The 26,268-nt window shown below is 43.3% G+C and overlaps 1 protein-coding gene across 13 annotated transcripts in view; it reads right to left on the bottom strand.

Moving 5' to 3' along the window:
- FOXP2 (forkhead box P2) overlaps nucleotides 1–26,268 on the bottom strand; it is a 327,173-nt gene that overhangs the window by 23,028 nt on the left and 277,877 nt on the right. For 9 of the 13 annotated variants that reach the window (XM_063927254.1, XM_063927253.1, XM_063927256.1 and 6 more), the window contains exon 17: nucleotides 1,548–1,637. The exons of the other annotated variants lie outside the window; for them this stretch is intronic. In XM_063927254.1, coding sequence (XP_063783324.1) covers nucleotides 1,548–1,637 — 90 coding nt within the window. The remainder of the gene's footprint in view (nucleotides 1–1,547; nucleotides 1,638–26,268) is intronic. 13 annotated transcript variants of the gene reach the window in all.

Genomic DNA, 26,268 nt, shown 5'->3' on the forward strand with positions numbered 1-26,268 from the left:
CTTTTCTCTATTTCCACTTTTGTGAAGTGGGACTACACTTTCTGAGGAGTTCACTGGGATGACTCCTGTTTATAATGATTGGTTGAATTATTACTTTAATGATGCAACTAGCACTCCTTTAACATCTTTTAGTATTCTAGGATGTATCACATCTGGTCTGTCTGGCATGTCAACTTGCAGTGTTCAGAGTTCTATCCGGACCCCCTATTAATGAGGTCACATCTGCCTCCTTTGTTTCAATATTCTTTCTACTTAACTGAGGTCCCTTTACATAAGTACATTCTGAACTGAAATACTTCTTTAGATTACCTTTTAAACCTTTGTAACTCTCGCCCACCTTTAGTCTTGTCTCCTTCATTTAGTCCCAAATTTTATTTTTACAGTGTGACTTAAGTATCTAAAACGTGGGCTATCATCATATATGGTTTGTTCTTTTTTGTAGTGTGCACTCTTGCCCTTACATTCAGTCTATGTATAACCTGCTGTCTCAGGCATCTAATGTTTTAAGCTGTTTGTCATCTATGTTCTAGCCTTCATGTTATTTGTCCTTTTTTAGTACTTAAACCCAGTCATGATATATTACACTAAGGGGATTATCCTATTAGACCCATTAATTTTTCAGCTGAAAAAAAAGTGGATTTTTTGGGGATTTTAGCCCAATGGTATTAGGCTATCCTATTAAATCCATTTTTTTTTTCTGTCTGAAAAATTCCCGTTTATGAGCGACAACACATTGGATCTGGGCTACGTTCCCAGACCCAATTGTTATTGTGGCTCTGAAGGGCTGCTTATCGCAGATAATACCTGATAAGTGCCAGCATTGGGTGAAGAGTGCGCCGGCATTGGGGCTAACATGATAACCCCCTAAATAACTAAAAAGTTTTAGGGGAAAATATAGTAGCCTGCAAGTTGCAGGTAACCGAGTTTTCACTGATTTAGGCACTAAAATGTCAATTGCCAATAATTTAAAAGGCAAATCCAATGTGTTTTTGCATTTAAAATGATTGGTGCTATAAATCTAATGGCAACATTGCCCAATAATAACAGCTGCCTGCAAATCGCAGACTATTACATTTACCTTATACATCTTAAATAGTGATTGTGCCATTTGTCTCCATAGAGAGAAACATCATGTGATTTTATTCTTAACTTCATGGCGCTTAATCAGTCCCAATACTTTCTTATTTTAACAATAATTTCATATAAATCCCAGAAAAAAGTTATTGAACATCTATGTTTTATTATACAAGTCATTCATATACCATGTACAACTAGGATCAAATTCAAAGAAAATCAGACAAATACCTATCCAGTTTAGCACCACTCATGCTTCCACTAGAGTGATCTATAACATTGACTATATAACATTTACATGTTTTTTTTTTTGTGTTATACCAAAGAAGCAGTTGGGATCTCTTTATTTTAATACTCAAACAATATTGTATTTTCTGCACATGCAATATAATATATTATAAAGCCCCTATTCATTTGCTACTACCATTAATTCCCTCCTATCCCATAATCACATTAAAGCATAATAAGCTCACCGTTGTAGGCACTGGAACAATCTCAAAGTGGAATGACAGGGGACTGGAATGATCCTTTTGTCAAGAGGAGTGACAAGGAACTTGAATGATCTGAAAGTGCAACAACAGGGGACTGGAACAATGTAAAAGGAAAAGATACAGCAATAGCTATGACCCAAACTAAGAAGAGTAGGAAATATTGAAAGCCAAAAGACAGAAAGAAAAATTGAAATGACTCTTAACAGACAAGACATGGAATTAAAAGGTTGTTTGTACTATCAAAACATTAGAAAAACACATTTAAAGTATGTCAGAAAGGACAGGTGCAATGGATGACTTCCATAGTGTGTTCCATTAGCAATGCTAAACAGTGACTATACATCACAACTATTTACTGTACATAATGTCACATGCTACAATAATAAGGACAATGAATTATGCAATAAGTTACAATATAACACATTAATTTGAATGAAGTTGCACGTATAACTGGATCAAATGAGTGGCCTGGCTTGCAAAAATAAATAAAATATGATTTTAATTATCTACCGGTAAATTCTTTTCTCATAGTCCATAGGGGATACTGGGAATCCATTTAGTACCATGGGGTATAAACGCGTTCATTAGGAGCCTTGGGCACTTTAAGAATTTGATAGTGTGCGCTGGCTCCTCCCTCTATGCCCCTACTACCAGACTCAGTCTAGGAAACTATGCCCGAGGAGACGGGCATACTTTGAGAGAAGGATAGATAAGGAAAGTGTTGAAATTCCAAACCAGCACACACAGAACAATAGGAAAGCCATGCTAACCAAACTTGAAATATGAACAGCAACAGCTGAATAAAGCAGAATACGTAACTAAGTAACAGTGCAGGAAGAACGAAGCACCGGGCGGGCGCCCAATATCCCCTATGGACTACGAGAAAAGGATTTACCGGTAGGAAATTAAAATTCTATTTTCTCTTACATCCTAGGGGATACTGGCAATCCATTTAGTACCATGGGGAAGTACCAAAGCTCCCAAACCGGGTGGGAGAGTGCTGAGATTCCTGCAGAACTGATTGACCAAACTGAAGGTCCTCAGAGGCCAAAGTATTGAACTTGTAAAATTTTGCAAACGTGTTCGACTGACCAAGTAGCTGCTCGGCAGATTTGTAAAGCTGAGACACCCCGGGCAGCTGCTAAACAAGAACACACCGACCTAGTAGAGTGGGCATGTACAGATTTTGGAACCGGAAAGCCTGCCATGGAATAAGCATGCTGGATAGCAGCCTAATCCTGCTGACGAGTTCAGCTCTGTACTCATGGAAAATTAAGTAGGGACTCTTGTTAGATAACGCCCCTAGCTTCGACACATGTCTAGATGAAGCCAAGGCCAACAGTGTGACGGTCTTCCACACAAGGTACTTTACGTCAACCTCCTGTAACGGTTCAAACTAGTCTGATTGGAGGAACTTCAGCACCAAATTGAGATCCCAAGGTGCCGTGGGAGGCACAAAGGGAGGTTGGATGTGCAGAACAACTTTCAAGACCGTCTAGACCTCAGGGAGAGAAGCCAATTGTTTCTGAAAGTAAATAGACAAGGCCAAAATCTGGACTTTAATGGAACCTAGGCATAGGCCCACATCCACTCCCGACTGCAGAAAAAGCAGGAGACGTCCCCGATGAAATTCAACCATAGAATATTGTTTGCTCTCACACCAAGAGTCATACTTCTTCCATATACGGTGGTAATGTTCAGACTGCTGAGGAAGTCTGTTTCCCAGTTGTCTACTCCCGGAATGAAGACTGCCGACAACGCCACGGCATGTTTTTCCACCCAGAGGAGAATTCTTGACACCTCTGACATTTCTGCTCTGCTTTTTGTTCCGCTCTGTCGGTTTATGTACGTTACCACCTTTACATTGTCTGACTGGACTTGAATGGCCTGATTCTTAAGTAGAGATGAGGCCTGCAGAAGGGCGTTGTAAATTGCCCTGAGATCCAAGATGTTTATTGCAAGGACGACTTCCTGACTTGTCTATCTTCCTTGAAACTGCACCACCAGGGTGACTGACCCCCAACCTCTGAGTCTTGCATCTGTGGTTAGCAGAATCCAATTCTGAATCCCAAACCTCTGACCCTCGACGAGGTAAGAAGTCTATAGCCACCACAAAATAGAGATTCTGTCTCTTGGCGACAGCCAGATCTTCTGGTGCATGAGAAGATGCGATCCGGACCATTTGTCCAACAGATCCAGCTGGAAGGGCCTCGCATGAAACCTTCTGTACTGAAGCTCCTCGTAAGAGGCCACCATTTTCCCCAGAAGGCAAATGCACAGATGCACCAAGATCTGGGTTGGCTTCATGACAGCCCGATCCATCGACTTGATTACTAGAGCCGTCTCCAAGGGAAGAAACATTCTCTGAGACTCTGTGTCCAGTATCATTCCCAGGAAAGGAAGCATCTGAATCGGTTCCAGGTGAGATTTTGTTAAGTTCAGAATCCACCCATGTTCCAGGAGTAGGCTGGTTGAGAGGCCAATGCTGTCCAACAACTGCTCCCTGGACGGTGCCTTTATCAGAAGATCATCCAGGTACAGAATTATGTTCACTCCCTGTTTGCAGAGTATAAACATCATCTCTGCCATCACCTTGGTGAACACCCTCGGTGCCGTGGAGAGACCAAATGGCAGGGCCTGGAACTGGTAGTGAGTCCTGCAGTGCAAACTGTAGATAAGCCTGATGAAGTGGCCAGATCGGAATGTGAAGGTACGCATCCTTGATATCAAGAGACACTAGGAATTCCCCCTCCTCCAGACCTGAGATCACCGCTCTCAACGACTCCATCTTGAATTTGAACACTCGTAAGTATGGGTTCAATGACTTGAGGTTCAAAATCGATCTTACCGAACCGTCCGGTTTCGGTACTACAAACAAATTGGAATAATACCCCTTGTTTTGCAGATGAGGTGGAACTGGAACAATGACCTGAGTCTGTACCAGTTTTTGAATGGTGTCCTGTAATGTTATACTTGCCTCTTGAGAAACTGGTAAGCCTGACTTGAAGAATCTGTGAGGTGGGAGATCCTGAAACTCCAGTCTGTAGCCCCGGGAAATAAGATCTATGACCCAGGGATCCTGGCACGAATGTGTCCAGATAGGATTGAAAAATTTTAGTTGGGCACCCACCTACCAGTCTTCCAGGCTTCGTGGTACACTGTCATGCTGAAGGCTTTGAGGTAGCAGAGCTTGAGCTCTGTTCCTGAAAACCAGCAGTTGCTGATTTGCGTGGTTTACCTCTAGCGCCTCTGGTGGCTGTAGAAGAACCTCTGGTTTTTCCCTTAAACCTGGCAGTCCGAAAGGACTGTAGATTAGGTCCTGAGTAAGCCTTCCGTGCTGGGGAAGCTGCAGAAAGAAGATATGTGGACTTACTTGCAGTAGCTTTGGAGATCCATTTGTCTAGTTCATCTCCAAATAAGGCCTCTCCTGTGAAGAGTAGGCCTTCCACTCCTTTCCTGGAGTCCGCGTCAGCAGTCCACTGGTGTAGCCATAAGTCTCTGTGTGCTGATACTGCCATAGCAGTGGTGGATGCATTAAGCAAGCCTATTTCTTTTATGGCTTGCACCATAAAGTTCGCAGAGTACTGTATATGTTTCAAGAGTAAAATAATCTCCCCCTGAGGCAAAGTATCTAACCCCTCAATTAGGTTACCAGACCATTTGGTAATGGCCTTAGTAATCCACCCACATGCTATAGTGGGTCTCTGGGCCACCCCAGCAGCTGTATACAAGGATTTGTGTGTAGTCTCAATTCAACGATCATCCGTGTCTTTTAGGGAGGTTGCACCCGGAACAGGCAATACAATTTTTTCGTGACAGCCTGGATACTGATGCATTCACTATCGGTGGATTTTCCCATTTTTTCCTATCCTCAGGTGGAAAAGGAAAAGATGATAGCAACCTTTTAGGGATTTGAAATTTTCTATCAAAATTAACCCATGATTCTTCAAATAGGGTATTTATTTACAAGAAAAGTGGCTGAGCATTTCTTTTTTATTTTAAAATAAGATTCCTCAGTTTCCTCTGTCACCATATCAGGGATATACAGAACCTCTCTGATAGCCTCTATTCCCTGTGACAGAGTAGCCTCACTACATCTGAGTCCACCTCGCCCTCTTCCATGTCTGACCATTCATCATCAGAATCAGACTGCAGGATATGGGCCAAAGTAAGTTTTTGCGGACAAATGGCAGGAGACTGAGATGCTGGTTTGGGTACTGAGTCTCTTTTCATAAACTCAGTCATCGATTGTCTTAAGTATTGCATCTCTTTCTCATTGCGGGACAATTTAGTATATTGGAAATCATTCCCTTAATGGAGTCCAGCCAAGCTGGCTCCGCCCCGCTAACCTGGGAGGGTACACTACACTGAGTACACAGTAGTGAACCCCTTGGAGAAGAGGAACACTGTGCCTTACATGAAACACACTCTTTGCCTGACATACTGTGACAGTGACAGCACACACAGACAGGAAAAGGTTAAATGCACAATTAACCCACAAAGAGCCCTTCCAGGGAGACACAGAGATAGTATGGAGCCAGCACACAGCGCCCTTACCGCTAATGCCAAGCTTAGCCAGGTCACACACTAAGTACCTAGATTAGGGACTCAGTACACTAATAATCGCGCGTCCATGTCAGTCAGCATTTGTGTCCACTGCAGAGGGAAAACGGCGCTGGTGAGCTGTTGGATCTGCTCATAGTGAAGCCCCGCCGCTTCAATGGCACCCGGTCTTCCCGCTCTTTTTTATACTGGCTGAGGTAATTTTGTGCCTAAAATGGAGTCAGCCCCCTTTTAAGTCTGTAATGCCAGTCTGGGTACTGTGTACACATATAGTATACTGAGACTCAATTCGCCCCCTCAGAAGCTGTGCGTCTGCACTGTGTACTGAGTCTGGAGACCCAGCCGCCCCATGTAGAAGCCGTGCATCTCTGTATCCTCATGCTGCCATAATGTCCGGCGACCCGCTAACAGGGACGCCAGCTTAGTACTCACCACTCTTCTTCTGGCTCTGTTAGAGTTGGCGGTGTGCTGTGGGAATGTATGCTCGCCGTGGTGGGTCTTGCGAATAGTTCCCTCAGGAGCTCAGTGTCCTGTCAGCGGGGAAGGGGACCATTAACCCTTCAAGAGGTTGGGCCATTCCCCCCCTTAGCCCCACGAAGCAGGCAGGCTGGTGCCATCCAGTCCTGCCTGAAAATAACAAACAGATAAAATAAATGCAGAAAACTCTTCAGGAGCTTCCAGCAACATGACCAACTCCTCCGGGCACATTTTCTAAACTGAGTCTAGAAGGAGGGGCATAGAGGGAGGGTAGAGCGCACACTATCAAATTCTTAAAGTGCCCAAGGCTCCTAGTGGATCCGTCTATACCCCATGGTACTAACTGGATTCCCAGTATCCCCAAGGACGTAAGAGAAAAGATGTTTTATTGTTATTCCCTTCCAGTGATTCTCATTACTTGATAAAGGCTCATGTAATGAGCCTTAAAAACCGTACAGAAGCTGCAGGGAGGGAATGACATATGATAAGCGAGTAGGTGTGAAGCACATCAGGGTATATAGTATGATTGCACAGGTGCTGCCACTGCTCAATAAAGTGCCACATTCACTGCACATCTACCATGTTGGTCAAATGAATGCCCTATATGGTACAATTCTCTATCATGTAACCTGCTCCCAGTTCTGAAATAATGTGATAAGATGGCTGTTATCGGTTAGCAGTGTGGATCCCAGGGAGAACTCCCAAATCACATGCAAATAACGATCAAGACCAAACCTTATTCATCAGTGTTGTTTACAATTAAGTTTATACATGTAACTGGTTTTTATTTCCTGATCATACATGTTTTGAAATGGGACTGGAATAGAATATACTCATCTCATTTAAGGGCTTTATCTCATCTAAGTGCTCCATGCAGCCTAGGTATTCTATACTGACCTAGAGGTAGGCATTGACCTGCCCATCTCTCAGCCACTACTGCCCCTAGGTGCAGGACCTCTCTTTTACACTGAGCAAACTAGTGTGTTATTTTTCAATGTATCTTTTTTGTCTTTTTTAATCAATGTTTTTTTGTTTAATCAATATTCCTAATGTGATGGAGGGTTACAGGGAACTGAGGGGTAGATATATGAAGCAGTGAAAAGAGTGTAGCAGTGAGTCAGTTGAAAAGTTACCCATAGCAACCAATCAGCTGCTATGTATACTTTTATAGAATGCACTTGAAAAATGTTAATTCAGAGCTGATTGAACTTTTCCACAGGTCCACTTCTCCACTCTTTTCACTGCTTCATACATCTCACCCCAACGAACTTTGTGAGACTTTGGTAACTGTGGGGCAGGTGTATTAACCTGGAGAAGGTTTAAGGAAGTGATAAACCAGTGATAAGCGCAAGGTGATAAACTCACCAGCCAATCAGAGCCAATATGTAAATTAACAGTTAGGAGGTGATTGGCTGGTGCTTTTATCACCTTGCACCTATCACTGGTTTATCACTTCCTTATGCCTTCTCCAGGATAATACATCTGTCCCATTTGCACTGATGGATTACATTTTCATGCAAAGTACCTGTAGTAATAGACAAGATGAATTTATCACCTGTTATGGATCTTTAAGGACAAAGCCATATACAAATAGGACCAATAAGTTTGTCCACTTGAGAGCATAAAATCTGAGTTACAGCCTTTCAGAAATATGGTAACTAGTCTAGCCATAGTACATACGTTTATACTCAAAGAGGTACATTAATTACTTGTTAAATGTTTGAATATCACTAGGTAATTAGGCAGCGCAATTATCTTAATGAAGCATTTAAGTCAGTAATTATGACTTTCTAAAACAATTACATTTTTGAGTATTTTTAACAACTATGGCAGATTTATTTCTCAATGAAATCTATATGAGATTATGGAGGATAATGTAAGTACCTATGCTCAGCTACCAGATGAATGCACATTTTGTGAATGTGCTAAAATGAGTATGAAAATTGAAAAGAGACATTAGAGGTCATGTAATTTCCTCTTTCTAGACCATGTGGCAGTGGGCAATGCTGAGGGTAGGTTTAGTATAAATAACAGCAACAGTCATAACAATTGGTTACGCCAAATCTAGTCCATGAGAAAAAGAAAAAGGAACAGCACATTTAACCTGGGAATTTCTTGTCAAGGCAACAATACTAAGGTGTGTGTTACTCATAGTTTAGAAAATCTCTGTGAAATTGCTGGAAGTCTTGCCTGTAATGCAAATATTTTGAGAATTCCCAATTATATATTTTGGGACAGCAAGGAACATTGTTTCATTCTTAAGATGTAGTGATCACCTTTGCTTGAGCACAGATGAATGTTCTGTGTCAGAGGGCACAGGCAGTTGCGTTTCCAATCACTGTTGGAAAAATGCAAGAAAATATTTCCAGCTCTCAATATAGCATGGAAGAATATTTTGCCCTACAATTCTACTAAAATTAACTGAATCCATTGCAGATGATCAAATATTAGTTATTTGTTGCAGACACATTTAAACATGCTTAGCAATTGGTTATTCAAACTGTCCACTACCTGCAATGTAACAAGCTTTAGGGGGTCATTCCGAGTTGATCGCTAGCTGCATTTGTTCGCAGTGCAGCGATCAGGCTAAAAAACGGCAGTTCTGTGCATGCGTATGAGGTGCAATGCGCACGCGCAACGTACGGGCACAACGAACAATGCAGTTTTACACAGGGTCTAGCGATGCATTTCAGTCGCACTGCTTGCCGCAGAGTGATTGACATGAAGTGGGCGTTTCTGGGTGGCAACTGACCGTTTTCAGGGAGTGTGTGGAAAAACGCAGGCATGCCAGGAAAAACGCAGGCGTGGCTGGGCGAACGCTGGGCAGGTTTGTGACGTCAAATCCGGAACAGAATAGTCTGAAGTGATCGCAAGCGCTGAGTAGGTTTTGAGCTACTCTGAAACTACACTAAATTTTTTTGTAGCCGCTCTGCGATACAACCGTTGACACTTCTGCTAAGCTAAAATACACTCCCAGTGGGTGGCGGCATAGCATTTGCACGACTGCTAAAAACTGCTAGCGAGCGATCAACTCTGAATGACCCCCTAAGTCCAAAACATGCGTATCAATGCAGTGCATTCACTGACATATCTATAATGGGTGTAGTGCGTGTGGAGCACACGGGACCCCGGGGATCATAGATGTCCACATCACAAACGCATTTTTTTCAACACTTACCCTCCAGTGTCCTGCACCGGCAGCAGTGCTGCAGAAACCACTGGAAAAATGCATTTCCCGGTGTTTCGTGAATGCGCAGTAGGAAAATCACTGGTAAAATGACCGCCATGCCATTTTCTCGGAGACCTGTGCCTGCACATTAGACTCTGGGACAGCGTTAGGGACACCTAGAGACCCTAGTTACCATAGCCTATTACTCTGCCGGCTAGATAGGAGTGGGCCTGGACAGAGACTGCCTCCCCCTCTCTTGAGTGCATTGTTTCTGTTTGCAAGCAGAGAAATTAGATTTGAAAGATTTCTTAAAAAACATAAATCTAGCAGTGATTACTGAGGAAACTAGATCTTGTATGGATAAAGTTAAGCATAAGGGTCATCAGAGAAGAATATAATGCAAACGTTTATAGTGAAAGGAGCTCATGGTGCATTGGACATAAAGTATGCTTTACTGCCTAAAATACATCTTTTCATTCAGAAAATGCTTTATGAGCACAACTTGCATTTATAGCCAAAAGAACATACAGTGGCATCTTGTGCTTAGGATGCTTGTGGCTGCTTACTGTATGAATAAAAGGGCAGATCTTTGATTGTAAGCAGAGGGGTTTTTTTATGGTACGCAGTCCCTGCATTTTTTTTTATTCATAGAATTTTTAATTCTTATAACGAATTCCTGAAACAGGAAGAAATCAGTTAAATAATGTCAGAAAATAATCAAATAATCATCTGAAGACTTGTGCAGGGTAAGGATGAAACTTTAAAACTTGTAACTTTAGGTGAGTACTGTCAGATTTCTCTGTAAGCATGCCCAAGTAAATGGGCATGTTAGAGTAAATGTGACCTGATGGTGATGATAACATGTGTAACCCATGAAGAGCTCAAACATTATCATTTTGTCAGGTGCAATTTACATTTATGGTTTAAGTGAAAACTGATTCCAACTCAAAATGGGCTGCAAAAAGTTTACCCTCTACGTCTAAAGATCGATCAATGGATGATGATATCTATACATACTGTATATTTAGTGCTACCAATATGCAGAGTCAATCAGGTATATTGATTTTTCACAATAAATATCTCCATTCTCACCGACAACCATGTACTTCATTGTTAACTCTCTTATTCTGAATAACACAATGAATGTAATTAAATATGTAAATTGTTCTTTAATGGCTAGCTTTTCATCCAGGGATATGCGAGAAATGCAGACTTTAAGATCAAGAACATATGTACTATATTAATAATCACGGAACTGTCTTGGATTTAATCTATGGAGGGGAATTCAAAATGTAACATTTAGAAAATCTTGACTCAGAAATCAATTCCCTTAACGTTTGATATGCTATATATTGGATGAAAAGTAAGGTTCAGTGTCTTTCTGAAATGTATACTATTTGGCAGTAGTAGTGTCATACAGTTTATCTTAAGAATGCTCAGTTGGATAATTTTGCTTAATTCACAAATTGCTTAAGCAAGCTGTATGAAATACTGAGCTGAACTCTATGGGATGGCTCTTAATAAATGCAACAACAATTATTTGTGATTGCCACAGGCATTGAGGTTTATCTTTGCCTAAGGTGAAGCAGTGCAGATGTTAAGACTGTGCAATTTGTCATTCTGATTTAAATTATTTCAGGTATAGTTCAGTGAGCTACATTAAATGTCCTTGGTTTGGGATCCACGCAGAAACACTGACTGTGGATTCAGACATACAGTTCTGAAAGATTATTAAGCATGGTGGCAGAATTCTACTCTAAAGCTGAAACACTTTACTTTCTCCATTTTCCCAAAACTGAGATTACTTGGTCTCTAGGATGATATTTGATGTGAATCATTTAAAAGGTGATACATGGATTACTAGACCACTGATGTTCAGCAAGCATTTTACATTTTTCCATTCAAGTATGTAGGTATGTATACTATTTTTAGCTATACATATCATATACTTTTATGCTATCCTCTTTTGAGTTGCTACATTGCTATTGACTACATGCTGTATGATTTGCAAATTACTTGCATCTCATTATTAATTACATTCCTTTTCAGATGTGCAGTAATTTAGCCTTCAAAGTTTGTTAAGCAAGGTCTTAGACGCCATTTGCATCAGTACATTTCTGTATAATGTTTTATTATTAAGATTTTTCACTCCATAACTATTAGTCTCTATAAGGTATGATGGTGCTTTCAATAGCATAAAACCTAAAATAGAATACCCAATACATACCCAAAATGAAAATACTGTACATAATGGAAGTAAAATCTGTTATTGTGAATGAACTTCTGACATTACTGTTCATAGTTGTGAACATGCATGGTTATTTGACCCAACAGAAAATGTAATATATAGCTATAATAATGAGATCCAAACTGAAGACAAAAACAACAATAACTACAGAATGGAAAGTGTTGACAAGATAAAAACACCAGAAAAAAAAGTATGACATTTACCAACCAGTGCAAGACAAGAAAATTAATTTTGCTTTCTGCTTTTTCTAATCACTACGGTGGAATTTATATTACTTATTCAATTTAGATCCCTTACACCTGGTGAAACCAAACCTACAATACGTACTACATAAAGACTTAAGATAGTAAAAGTGATACATGCCCTTAGTGACATCTGCCATCATACGATTAAGCAACAATACACATAATTTTTCAATAGCTGAGAGTGTAAATAACATCCCTTTGTATTTGCAATAGAGTATGAACATTGACTGAATGCTGTTATGGCCACAATCATTTATCAGTGAACCATGAGCATAAAAAGTATTGTCTTTGTAAACTCCAAGATGCACAGACTCACTCCAGTAAAACAATGGAGGCAAAGTGACAGGAGGTGCTAGTTATAGATACAAATATATTCCCAAAACAATAGATTATAGCATAGAAACAAATCCAAGGAAACCAACATCAACACCTACTCATCCAGATGTGTTTCACTTTTCATGTCCAGGTCAATTTTAGTATTTATGTTATTAGTTACACTGCAATATATTGTCTTTTTGTTTGTTTGTTTTTAATAGTTAATTGTGAGGGCAGTAAACCTTTGTTTTGTTAAATTGTAAACATTCAACTTTGTTCTTTCCTGTTAGGTCCTGATCCATAGTAAGTGATCCTCTGTGATATGTGAACTCTAACACTAAATGCATATTAGGAGAGTTAATCTGGGTCTGGTTAGACAAAGGGGCTGCATGGTATTACCACATTTTCCCCAGAATATGTTAGCAGGCAGCAGCTGGTTTTGTACAGCATTTCATGCAGAAAGATGTGCATGGTTGATACGACAGATGGGACCTCTGTTCCCCATCTATGGACAGAAATGAGGGTCTGTCTCTGCCTAGTGCCAGAGTGAGAGCACAAAAAGAAGTGCCTGGTTAAAATACTGTGTATATATTCAATGATAGGAGGTATATTAAAATGAAAAAATAAAGTTTACATGATTAACATACAGTATATGACCAACTAAGGGAATTTGCCCAAATGTAATATTTTATTTACCAGTAAATCCCAAATTAAATTGTATAATGCCAGCAATGCTGTATCACCCTGCTGTCAGTGACAGCCTAGAATCCAGTGTCGTTTGTGTCCATAGTGTTCATACTAACTACTGTATGTGTGTACCTGCATTTTTCTTTTTTTCAGTGCGGCACTACAAGTCTCTACATGGCATCACCTTGTATTACTGTATGTAATACAGTAGTGTAAGAATCAGGATGTGCAGTCCAGCCCCCTTCCCTCATATAACTGCAATGTGTTAATAGCAAAGTGCTTCCACATACACTGGGCTGTTGACTTCTTAACAATCGATATGATTCAAAGGATAAAACAATGCAGGATCACTACATGTTTTCAATATTTTGAATACTGAAGTCCACTTTACTAAATGATTGTGGATTACAATCCTTAGTTTTAATATATGACATCAGAGAGGAGAGTGGATAGGGGTCATGGGAGAAAACAGATTATTGGAGTCTACAGGCCTAATGATGACAATAAAGTGACATTACTTATAGTAGTTACAAAGGGGGTCATTCCGACCCGATTGCTCGCTGCAGTTTATCGCAGCGCAGCAATCGGGTCGGAATTGCACATGCGCCGGCACCACAGTGCGCCGGCGCATGCCGGACGGCCAAAGGCCGTCGTTCAGTAACAATTGCCTCTGCCTGATTGACAGGCAGAGGCGGTCGCAGGGCGGGAGGGCACTGGAAGGCGGTGTTAAACTGCCATTTAGGGGGCGTGGTCCGGCCACTGCAGGCATGGCTGGATCATTGGAGGGGGGGTCGCGGTGGCTGCGTGACGTCTCATGCAGCCACTGTGGCCAGTGGCAGCGACGAACAACTCCCGGCCAGCCGCAAGAGCTGCACTGGCCAGGAGTTACTCCACAAATACAAAAGCATGGCCACTGCAGCATTTTCCAGGAGACCTGTGCACCACCTAGTGCTCAGAATCACTGTCACTGCCTGCTAGATAGGACGGTGCACAGACAGAGACAGCACACAACCCCCTTCTCTCTTAATATGCTTCTGGATGACTGTCACATACTTTAGGTCTCCATAAAATGCTCCAAAATTGCAAGAAAAAGCACCTCCTAGTGCAATATGAAAAGGTTTCACTGTGAATCTTGTTAAGGAGTAACAGACACACTTACCATATTTTAAATCAAAATTGTTTTACCCCTTTGCCCTTTACAGCTTAGCTGGATTTCACAATCAATCCCAATGAGTGTAGACCAAAAAGCAGAGTGTCCTTGGAACCATAGAGAAAGTAGCAGGGAATTCGATAAAAATGAAAACATTATTTATTAAATGCATTACTTTAGGGGGGCGTGGCCACGGCGGCAAGCGGGTAGGAAGCAGGATACAGGAGCTCCCCGGATTATTAATCCTGACTAACTCCTTGGGCTCCCCTAAACCTGCTTCTAACTCTCACAGTCTCTCTGGGGAGGCGGCGGGCATTGCTGTGAGACTTCTGCCCGCGTCTCCGGCTGCTCCTGTCCCCTGGAGCCCGAGATCCGTGGGCCTGAGTGAGGGAGGTGAGGCAGTGGGCCCGGCGGCCATTTTGGAAGTTCCTCCCTGCATTAACCCTTCTGCACTGCACTGCTCTGGGACTTTACAGGAGCTGCAGGGCTGGATAAAGTGACCCAGGACATGCTGCCATGTTTCTCTTTTATTGCCCAGCTTATATTATATTATAACACCTCCTCTTGGGTCCCCCTGGCCCTCATCCCCCCTCTGTTTCACTACAAGACGCCTGGGGCCTTGGTGCATTGCTGACACTGCAATTACTGTCCTTTGCTGCACCTCCTGACACTGCATACCTGGGCTTTGAGTGCTGTTTGAACATTGATATTATGGTGAGGGGTGGTCAAAGCGCGGCTAAATTGGAGAGGTTCGCCCGTCAGCCTCCCACCCAGCCGACGCAATCCTCTCCTAAAACCTCCCCATCTACCCGACCCGTTCCCCCGGCTGGGGCCGATACGGGTGCAGACATGCAGCCGTCTGCTCCATCCATTCAACAAGTCTTGGAGGCCATAGCGGCCAGCGAACAACGCCTGTCGGACAAAATGGAGAAGGTGCAGTGCGATTTATCACTGTTACGCCAGGATGTCCAGCGCGTCCGAGAGAGAGTGGGCGAAACCGAGAAGCGATTCTCCAAACTAGAGGACCTCACTGATCCCTTGCCGCGGTCTGTGTCGGCTGTCTCCCAGCAAGTTTCGGCTATGCAAACAAAACTCCTGGATATGGAGGGACGCCTTCGCAGAAACAACGTGAGATTCGTGGGCCTGCCTGGAAAGGAGGAGGGGGCACATCCCGAGGATTTCCTGGAGTCCTGGCTGAAAGAGGCATATTGCGCTGAATCCTTTACGCCTCAATTTGCGGTGGAGCGGGCGCACCGAGTGCCATTCTGGCCTCTGCCTCCGGGTGCACCTCCGCGAACATTTATAGCCAAGTTCCTGCACTACAAAGACCGGGACTCCATCTTGCGCCTGGGCCGCTGAAGGGCCCCCTGCTTCGAAATGGTGTTCGGGTGTCGGCATTTCCAGATTTTGCAGCGGATGTCCAGAAGGATCGGGCCCAGTTTCTGCCTGTCAAGCGGAGTCTTCGGGACCTGAATCTTCCCTATTCGATGCTGTTTCCCTCCAGGCTGCGTGTGGTGGCGGATGGGGAAACTAAGTTGGCTGGACAGATATGCTCCGGGTGCCCGCCAGATGGCTCCGGACTGACATCCAGTGTCCGTTCTATATGGGTCTACAATATGCAAGTATAAGTCCGGGGAGCTTCCTTCTGTACTAGTTGTTCTGGACTTTGCTGGGTAGTGACTTTTATGCATTGGGTTTTGCATTGGGGGTTTTTTGTTTGAATTTGTACAATACGTATAGCACTGCCGTAGGCTTTCGGATCACCTAGGTTAGAGCTGTTAGGGTTATGTGTATGCCACAGTTCGGGGAGGTATACGGGGAGGGGGGATGCTGTTGGGATGATGTTTGTTTCTCTGTTGTTTTCCTATTCCTTTTTTTTTTTCAATTTTTTGTTTTTTATGTGACCATTTATCAAATTACGAGGTGATGCTGTGCTGTTTAGAGGGGTTTGGTTCCAGGGATGGTACCGTGTACGGGCAGATAGAAACTTGGATAATGGTGATAGGGGGGCTCCCTTCTCACCTTGTAGGGTCTCTGCACGCTGTGTCCCAGATGGTACAAAGGATGACATGTCTGCCTTAAAGATTCTGGCATGGAATGTCCGGGGCATTAATAATAAAGTAAAGCGATCCTTAGTATTTCAAATGATTAAGAAATATGGTCCGGATATTATCTGTCTGAGTGAAACTCATCTGGAGGGAAATAGACTATTGTCGCTCCGCAGGCCTTGGGTAGGCTTAGCGTATCATTCCTCTCACTCCTCCTCTTCCAGGGGGGTGTCAGTCATGATAAAGAGAACTGTACAGTTTGAATTAATTACGGTAAACACGGATCCATATGGTAGGTTTGTGTTTCTGGAATGCAAGCTGAGCTCCCGTATTTTTTTATTTTGTCTGTTTATGTTCCTCCCCCATTCTCGTATGATGTCCTGCAGAAGGCGGCCTCATTTATTGCTGCTTCTCCACATACTCCTATTATTTGTGTAGGGGATTTTAACAACGTGCTGGATGCCTCTCTGGATAGATGGAGGTCTTCTCGGGATTCGGGGGCGGGGGGTGGCCAATCTATATCTCAATCTAAGTTTGCGGATTTTATAGATAGCATGCAGTGGGTGGATGTCTGGAGGGCTCGCTACCCTACGCTTAGGCAGTACTCATGTTTCTCTAGTACGCATGGCTCCTTCTCCAGAATCGACCTGGCCCAGGTCTCGCCCATGCTCCTACCTAGTATAACGGATGCTCATTATGAGGCACGGGGGGTGTCCGACCATTCGCCCCTGCTACTGTCCCTCGATGTGGAGTGCCGGAGGGGACAGTCTTATTGGAAGTTACACCCGTCCTGGCTGATTCAGCTGGGAGAGTGCCTGGATTTACCGCCTAGGTGGGAGGGTTTCTTTGCGGATAATGTGGGCTCGGCCCCGACACCGGTTATATGGGATGCATTTAAAGCTTATTTACGTTATACGCTGATTGGCAAAATAGCTGCCCGCAAGATAGAGTACAGAGCGACGGAGAGACGGCTTGATGCTGAATATAGGGATCTAGAGACCCGCTACTTGGCTCAGGGAACCTCTGCGCTAAAGGCAAGATGGATACTAGCTCAGGAGGCCTGGCTATCTCACCTCTCATATAGAAATGCGCGCTCCCTTTTGTTCAGGGCCACCAATATATATATGCAGGCGGACAGGCCAGGTAGCTTATTGGCCCATTTGGTGCACTATGACCGTCCTGGGTCCACGATAGTGCAGATGTCTGACCCTGATGGCTCCATAGTAGATAATACCCCCGACATAGCGCAGATGTTTTTTTCATACTTTAAAGAGGTCTATGACTCTCAGTCGACATGCTCCATGGAGGACCTAGACCTGTACCTGTCCAATATACCCCTTTCCAAGCTTTCCCCCGAGGCCAGGGATATTCTAGAAGCGCCCTTAACTTTGGAGGAGGTGACCGCAGTGGTGGGTATGTCTCCCAGTGGCAAGTCTCCGGGAAGTGATGGCATCCCCACCGAGATGTATAAACAATACATACAGTTCTTTGGTCCCAAGCTGCATGAGATGTATACAGACATATTTGCCACTAATCAACTTCCTCCCTCAATGTCCGAGGCCATAATTGTAGTACTGCCAAAGCCCAGTAAGGACCCCAAACTAGTAGAGACCTATAGGCCGATCTCCCTTATTCCTACCGATGCCAAAATCCAGGCAAAAATCCTTGCGGTCCGGCTCAACTCGGTCATTACATCTATAATACACCAGGATCAATCTGGCTTTATGCCAGGGAAATCCACGTCCATTAATTTGCACAGGCTATACACTATTTTGCAGGCTCCTCATGACTTCCCCTCGGACGCGGTTGTGGTTTCCTTAGATGCGGCTAAGGCATTCGACAGTGTTGAATGGCCATATCTGTGGGGGGTCATGACATGTATGGGCTTCGGCCCTAATTTTATTCGATGGATCAAATTGCTATATCAAAGCCCACGCGCCAGGATCTTGGTTAATGGCTATGTCTTATCCTCCTTTACTCTGACTCGGGGCACCAGACAGGGATGTCCCCCTCTCCCCAGCCTTATTTGCCATGGCCATCGAACCCTTGGCCTGTTTGGTCAGATCGCATCCGGACATTGGGGGAGTCAACACGGGCCGATGTACTGACAAAATAGCCCTTTATGCAGACGACCTATTACTCTTTCTACACAACTACAGTGTGGATATGCCTGTAGTGTTGCAGGTCATAGAGACCTTTAGCGGTTTCTCTGGTCTCCGCATCAAATGGTCCAAATCATTTATAATGCCCATTCTGGGCTCTCTTCCCCGGGTCCCAAAGATTTCCCTACCACTGAGCTGGACAGGCCAGTTTAAATATATTGGGATCCAGGTTACTAATGACCCCTCGGATTTTATACCCTTGAACCTTGTACAGCTGATTATACGCAAGTCGAGGGCTTGGTGTAAACTCCCGCTGACAATGACAGGTAGGGTTAGCCTTATTAAGATGATAGTTTTGCCCAAACTACTGTATGTTCTTTCGCAATCCCCTGTATACATATTCCCGGCCTTCTTTAAGAAATTAAACAGTATACTATCATCTCTGATATGGGCCAATAAAAGGCCTAAAATAAAGTTAACTACCCTCACTAGACAAAAAGTTGATGGCGGCTTGGCCTTGCCTCACTTCCAATTATACTACTATGCGGCCCAGCTGGCACACATCAGTATCTGGTTGCGGGGAGGGGAGGGGGCCGGTCTGTGCTGGGTGTTTCTCCAATGTTACTACCCGGACCTTTTTCCGACACAGATTCTAGTGGGGGAGAGCGCCTCTCGGCTGTCCCCTCCTATTGTTTTTCAAGCCATGAAGATCTGGATGGCTTTGATACGTATGCTTGGGTATGATAGTATGGACCCGGATACTCCCCTTTGGACCTCCGCATCACTCCATGAACTGGGGTCTTTGGGGGGGGGGGGGGTGGGCCCCATACTCAGTAACTTCCATATTCCAGTTGTACAACAATGGCTCAATGAAGTCCTTTCAGCAACTAAAGGAAGAGTTTGGTCTCCCAAACTCTTACTTTTATAGATTTTTACAGCTTAGGCACGCTTTACAATCACAATTCGGGGATTCCCCCCCCGGTGCTCCTCCCCTTCCCTATAAAGACCTTTGTATGCTCATTGGGTCGGGTCAAGGTGATCTCCTTCACCTACTCGTACCTTCTAAAAACCATTCACGCTGACCCGCTCTCGAACCTTCGGGAGCGCTGGGAGCGTGACGTGGGCCCCATGGATGTGGAGGACTGGGAGGTGGCGCTGGGGAACTCGAGCCAAATCACCAAATCATTACGGTTCCAACAAATCCAACTCTTTATGTTGCATAGATCATATATGACTCCGGACAGGCTGGCCAGATTTGGGGCCGGTGGCGCCGCCGCCTGTCCTAAGTGTGGGACCGGTGGCGGATCATTCTGGCACCTGGTGTGGGAGTGTCCATCCTTGCAGGCATTCTGGGCTGGGGTCGGGTCGATTCTGGAACACACGGGGATACCGAGAGGCATGCTGACTCCAGGATTTTGTATTCTGGGAGTGGGAGGAACTGACTCTGGGACTAAGTGGGAGGACTTGTATGCTCGCAGTATATGCGCCCTCGCCAAGGTGTGCATTGTGCGGACATGGATGGCCTCACACTCCCCTAAGATGTCTGCATTTAAAGCCCTTGTGAATGACACAGTATTGAAGGATCAGTATATTTATATGAAAAATAATGCCCTTTCTAAACACGAGAAGGTATGGTCCTTCTGGATCAACTCTACATACTCCTCCCCTGCCCTTAGAATTTAAAGATTTATAACTTAACTCGAGTTGTCGTATACCTTTTACGGCGGTCCGGCCACTCTGGACCCGCGGGGACGAGCCAGGCTCCTCTCCCGTATTCTACACTGTAGGGATAATGCACCTCATCTCGCACAACGGTAGGAATTTAGGCTTGCTGGTGTTGTTTTGGTCTGTTTTATTTATGGGTTTTTTTTTTCTTTGTTTTTTTTTCGGTTTTCTTCTTGGGCAGGCTTTATTAGGCCCCATAGTTGGGGGGGGTTTACCGATGTGTTTCGGGGAGAAAACAAGAAATGTTAGTATGTGTTTTGACCTTGCTTGCAGACTTCAGAGAAACTGGTATCTGTGGGTGGACATTATGTGGATCTGCGACCACCTGTTGCACCACGCATATGCACATATTATTTGAGACGGATCTGTGCATGATTATATAGTATAATAACTTTTGAAGCTCTCAGTGTAATCTGAAATGTCTGTAATAAGTTCATTCTTGTTGAATAAAAATATTCTATTAAAAAAATGCATTACTTTCAGTTCTAAAAGGAGAGCTTATCTGAACAACAGGAACAGCAATGGATATCCAAAAAGAAAGGAATTCTCAATGCATTTTGTCCATCCAATTGTATTAGAACTTTATCAGGAAGTCCCTTATCTCAACATCATTAAATGTGTATTTGAATGTGTGGGATTACATGAAGAGACAGAAGGATTTGAGCAAGCCTACATCCACAGAAAATCAGTTTAGTTCTCCAACCTCCCTGCCAAGTTCTTTCATAACCATGTGCAAGTGTACCTAGAAGCAGGGGCGTAACTAGAACTTTGTGGGCCCCATAGCAAGATCTTGAAAGCCCCCCCCCCCCACAATTGTCACTACAATGTCCCTTATGGGAGCAGGAGAGAGAGAGAGTGAGAAGAGTGTGAGACACACACACACACACACACACACACACAAACAAACAAACAAACAAACACAGGGGGTGTCAGACGGAGAGAGAAAGAGAGAGAGGAGCAAGAAAGATAGGAGGAGAGAGGAGGGCAGGGAAAGAGATGGTTTTATGGAAAAAGAGGGAATGAGAGAAAGAAACAGGAGCAAGAGAGGGTGTCAGGGAGAAATAGAAAGGGATGAGCGGGTGGAGAGGGCGGCAGCGAGAGAGAGGGGGTGTAAGAGCAAGAGATAGAGAATGAGGAGGAGGAAGAGAGAGGGAGGGGAGCAAGTGAGAGAGTGTCAGGGAGGGAGAGAGAAAGAGAGGGGACCAAAAAGAAAGTGAGAGTGTCAAGGAAAGAAAAAGGGAGAGTGTCGGGGAAGGAAACAGAGAGTGTTAGAGAGGGAGAGAGGAAGAGAGTGTCAGAGAGAAGGAGAGCAGCTTCAGGGAGAGAGAGCAATAGTGTCAGGGGTCAGGGAGAGAGAGAGAGTATCAGGTAGAGGGAGAGACAATATCAGAGAGCGACAGAGAAATAGAGACAGTGTAAGTGAGAGAGAGGAAGAGAGACAGTGTCAGGGAGAGAGAGAGACAGTATTAGTGAGAGAGAGACAGTGTCACAGAGAGGGAGAGACTGTGCCAGGGAGAAAGAGGCAGGGTCAGAGAGAGAGAGAGAGAGAGAGAGAGAGGGGAAGAACAGTATCAGAGAAAGAGAGAGAGAGAGAGAGAGACAGTGTCAGAAAGAGAGAGACACAGTGTCAGGGAGGGAGGGAGCGATGGGTGGACAGTATCAGGGAGACAGAGAGAGAGGAAGAGACCGTGTCAGAGAGAGAGAGACAGTGTCAGGGAAGGAGAGAGAGTATCAGGGAGAGAGGCAGTATCAATGAGAAACAGTGTCAGAGAGAGAGAGAGAGAGAGAGTAAGAGTGTCAGGGAGACAGAGCAAGAGGAGCAATATAGCAAGTTTCAGGGAGAGAGGAGGGATAGAGAGAGGGAGGGGGAATGAGCAGAAGATACATTACCTGCCCTGAATACAGCAGATGTCTCTGATGGGAGTGGGAACTGCATGGAATTAGGCCCTACCCCCTAAATACCCATGAACCACGGCACTGGTGACTCAGAACATGGAGCCGGCAAGGTAGAGCCCCCGCAGCCCCCCTCTACATCCTCCGCATGGCTGCAGTATGCAAGAGAGGGGGTGCTATCGGCAACAGCTGTTCTCACCGTGGGAAGGGGTGTAGGGGGCCCTGGAGGCAGCTCATGACTGGGTGCAGGGGAGCAGCAGTCACTGTAAGCAGCTCGGGCCCCATAGCAGCTGCACCCTCTTCAGCCTTGATAGTTAGACCACTGCTTAGGAGAACTGATGCTGTTTTGAAGGCAAAGGGTGGTCACACCAAATATTGTTTTGATTTAGATTTCTCTTCTGTTCATTCACTTTGCATTTTGTTAATTGATCAAAATAAACTGTTAACACTTTAAATTTTTGCCATATAGTAATGCAACTTTACAAGGACCGATGAATCATAATATTAAATGCACTGTGCCAAATAACTATTTAAAAATAGGATTACTAGTTACTGTATTCTCACAAGAGTAACCTGAAACTATTTGGTCCTAAAAAAAAATATTTTCTTAGAATTTGTCAGCTAAGCAAATAAAATTGGAAGTAAAAGATTGCTGGTTTTATAGTTAGATACTGTTCTTACAAAGAATGTCATTATTATTGATGGCATATATAATATACTAATAAACATGTTGTTATAAGTCGTTTGGTAATTATATTCCTCACTTCAACTGCTTTATAAAATGAAGCCTGAAAGTACACAGACACTGGAACACCATTCACTATGTTTATTTGGCTGTGAGTTATAATAAATAAATAAATAGCTATTTCAATATGCGCTGTACACGTAGGAACTGAATAAATAAAGATCGTAAAGGTCAAAAACATATGGAGATATTTTATTAGAAAAATCTTTGACAATCAGCATTAAAATATTGGATATGTCTAAGCTAGGAAGCATGGTACTAGAACAGGCATGTCAAACTTATATGCCACATGCACTGCTTTCCATGTGAATTAGGTACAATTACATCATTGCTCTTTTTTTTGTTAAAAAAACAAAACCCCGGATGTGAGAGCCAAATAAAATTGCATCCAATTGCTTATTAAGGAAGTATGTTTTAAAACTGATTACAAAGCAGCATGCATCTGCATTAATTTTGGAACAAAGTATACATTTCTAATTTTACAGGAACTGTTAAAAAAACAAACTGTACCCAAAATGTGTAAAAAAGCAAAGATGCTGTTATTCAGCTCACATTTAATTACCTCCCTGGTCTATTTACTAAGCCTTGAATGGAAATAAAGTCAGCGGAGGTAAAGTAGCAGCCAATCAGCTCCTAACTGCCATTTTCAAAACACAGCCTGTGGCCTGAGGCTTAGTAAATAGACCCCTAGTATGATAATTGGCTTTTAAAGTAAATAAAACAGTTACTAAGAGGAGAAATCTATCAAACCTTGGATAGCGATAAAGTGGAGAGAGATAAAGGTGTCTACTTACTAAGCCTTAGATGGAGATAAAGTCGCCGGAGATAAAGTACCAGCCAATCGGCTCCTAACTGTCATTTTCCAAACTCAGCCTTTGGCATAGCAGTTAGGAGCCGATTGGCTTGTACTTTATCTCCAGCGACTTTATCTCCATCCAAGGCTTAGTAAATAGACCCTAAAGTACTGTACCAGCCAATCACTTCCTAACTGGCAAGTTACAGACTGTGGGGAAGATGTATTAAGCCTGGAGAAGTGATAAAGCAGTAATAAGTGCAAGGTGATAACACACCAGCCAGTCAGCTCCATTATATAAATTTACAGTTAGGAGCTGAATGGCTGGTGTGTTATCATCTTGCACTTATCACTGCTTTATCACTACTCCAGGCTTAATACATCTGCCCCAGTTTGAAAAATGACAGGAGCGGATTGGTTTGTACTTTATCTCTCTTTACTTTATCTTTCTCCAGGCCTAGATAAATTTCCCCCTCAGTTTTCTATTAAAAAACTGTATGAGATTTTAATAAACAAAAATACAAATAAGACACTTCCTAGGGAGTAAAAATGTGCCATTTACAAGATATACTTACACTTAATAAACTTTTGAGTATTATACTTATGCTCTGCAAATCTGTTGAGTCTATATGTTTACACTTGTAACATAGAAACATAGAATTTGACGGCAGATAAGAACCACTTGGCCCATCTAGTCTGCCCCATTTTTATTTTATCCTTTAGGCAATCTCAACTCTTTTTTAACCTTGATTCTTTGTAAGGATATTCATATGCCTGTCCCAAGCATGTTTAAATTGCCCTACAGTCTTAGCCTCTACCACCTCTGATGGGAGGCTATTCCACTTATCCACTACCCTTTCTGTGAAGTAATTTTTCCTTAAATTTCCCCTGAACCTCCCCCCCTCCAGTCTCAATGTATGCCCTCGAGTTCTAATACTTCTTTTCCTTTGAAGAATGTTTCCCTCCTGAACTTTGTTAAGACCCTTTATATATTTGAAAGTTTCTATCATGTCTCCCCTTTCCCTTCTCTCCTCCAAACTATACATGTTAAGATCTTTTAGCCTTTCCGGGTAAGTTTTGTGATGTAGGCCATGCACCATTTTAGTTGCCCTTCTTTGTACACTCTCTAATGTATTTATATCCTTCTGGAGATAGGGTCTCCAGAACTGGACACAGTATTCCAGATGGGGCCGTACCAATGACCTATACAGTGGCATTATCACTTCTTTTTTCCTGCTACTGATTCCTCTCCCTATGCAACCAAGCATCTGATTTGCCTTTCTCATTGCTTTGTTGCATTGCTTTCCTGCCTTCAAGTCACTTGAAATAGTGACTCCTAAATCTCTTTCCTCCTCAGTAGTTTCCATTATAGTACCCTTGATACTATACTTAGCCTTTGGGTTTTTGAGACCCAAGTGCATGATTTTGCCTTTTTTAGCATTAAACTGTAGTTGCCACATTCTTGACCACTATACACTTGTATAGCGCCTTATAGATTAAGGATAATAATAGTTCATGGAGGGTCCTATTATAGCAGGGGTGGTCTTCTGTATGCCGACTGACGGGATCCCGGCGCACAGTATACCGGCGCCGGGATCCCGACAGCCGGCATACCGACACTTATTCTCCCTTGTGGGGGTCCATGACCCCCGTGGAGGGAGAATAAAATAGTGTGGCGCGCGTAGCGTGGCGAGCGCAGCGAGCCCACAAGGGGCTCATTTGCGCTCGCCACACTGATGGTAAGCTGGCGGTCGGGCTCCCGGCGCCGGTATGCTGGTCGCCGGGAGCCCGACCGCCGGCATATCATAGTGAACCCTTATAGCAGAGCTATTGCGATTAGCAGATGACTATGTATACAAGCAGACATTTGTCATCTGACATTCAGATTTACAGGAATGCCAACTGTTTCTGGCAACACAGTGCCAGCAGGCGATTTTTCAGATATTGTTGGTTATGAGGTAGCATGTTTAACCAGTATTACTTAGGGAGGCTTTTAAAACTCCTTGAGTAGTAATTTTCAAAGTAATAAAATAATGCTTGAATAAGCTTGTCCATTTAAATTTACACTGCTGCCTAAATGAGACTACACATTACTGTAAGAAATAATAAGCAGTGCAGCTCAGTAAACTGTTGGTAGTGTTGTTTAGCACGTCAGTCTTTTCACAATTTAGTAAATTGACACCTTAACGGTAATAATTATTACTGGAAGAAGCTTTTCTAAAACAATACCCAGTTCCGAGACATACAGTATAATTCTATTACAATAAATGTGATGAAGGAACGAGAACAGGGCACTTTTATTAAGCTGTGATATGCATTGATGAGCATATGTTGCAGAAAAATGTTTTGGCTAATGTAATAACGCTCATGTTCTGTACCTGATGGGACTCAGATTTCTACAATATGCTTTAGTTAATTATCATTTATTTAATCTTTTGGATGTTTTACGAACCATTCTATTTCTTAATCCATACTTTTTTTCTTGCTTAGTTTTAAAAGGGTGACCCATCTAACATGGAGTGGAGGAAAATATTTTATAATGC

The sequence above is a fragment of the Pseudophryne corroboree genome, chromosome 6 (assembly GCF_028390025.1).
Source record: "Pseudophryne corroboree isolate aPseCor3 chromosome 6, aPseCor3.hap2, whole genome shotgun sequence".
Taxonomy (NCBI): Eukaryota; Metazoa; Chordata; class Amphibia; order Anura; family Myobatrachidae; genus Pseudophryne; species Pseudophryne corroboree.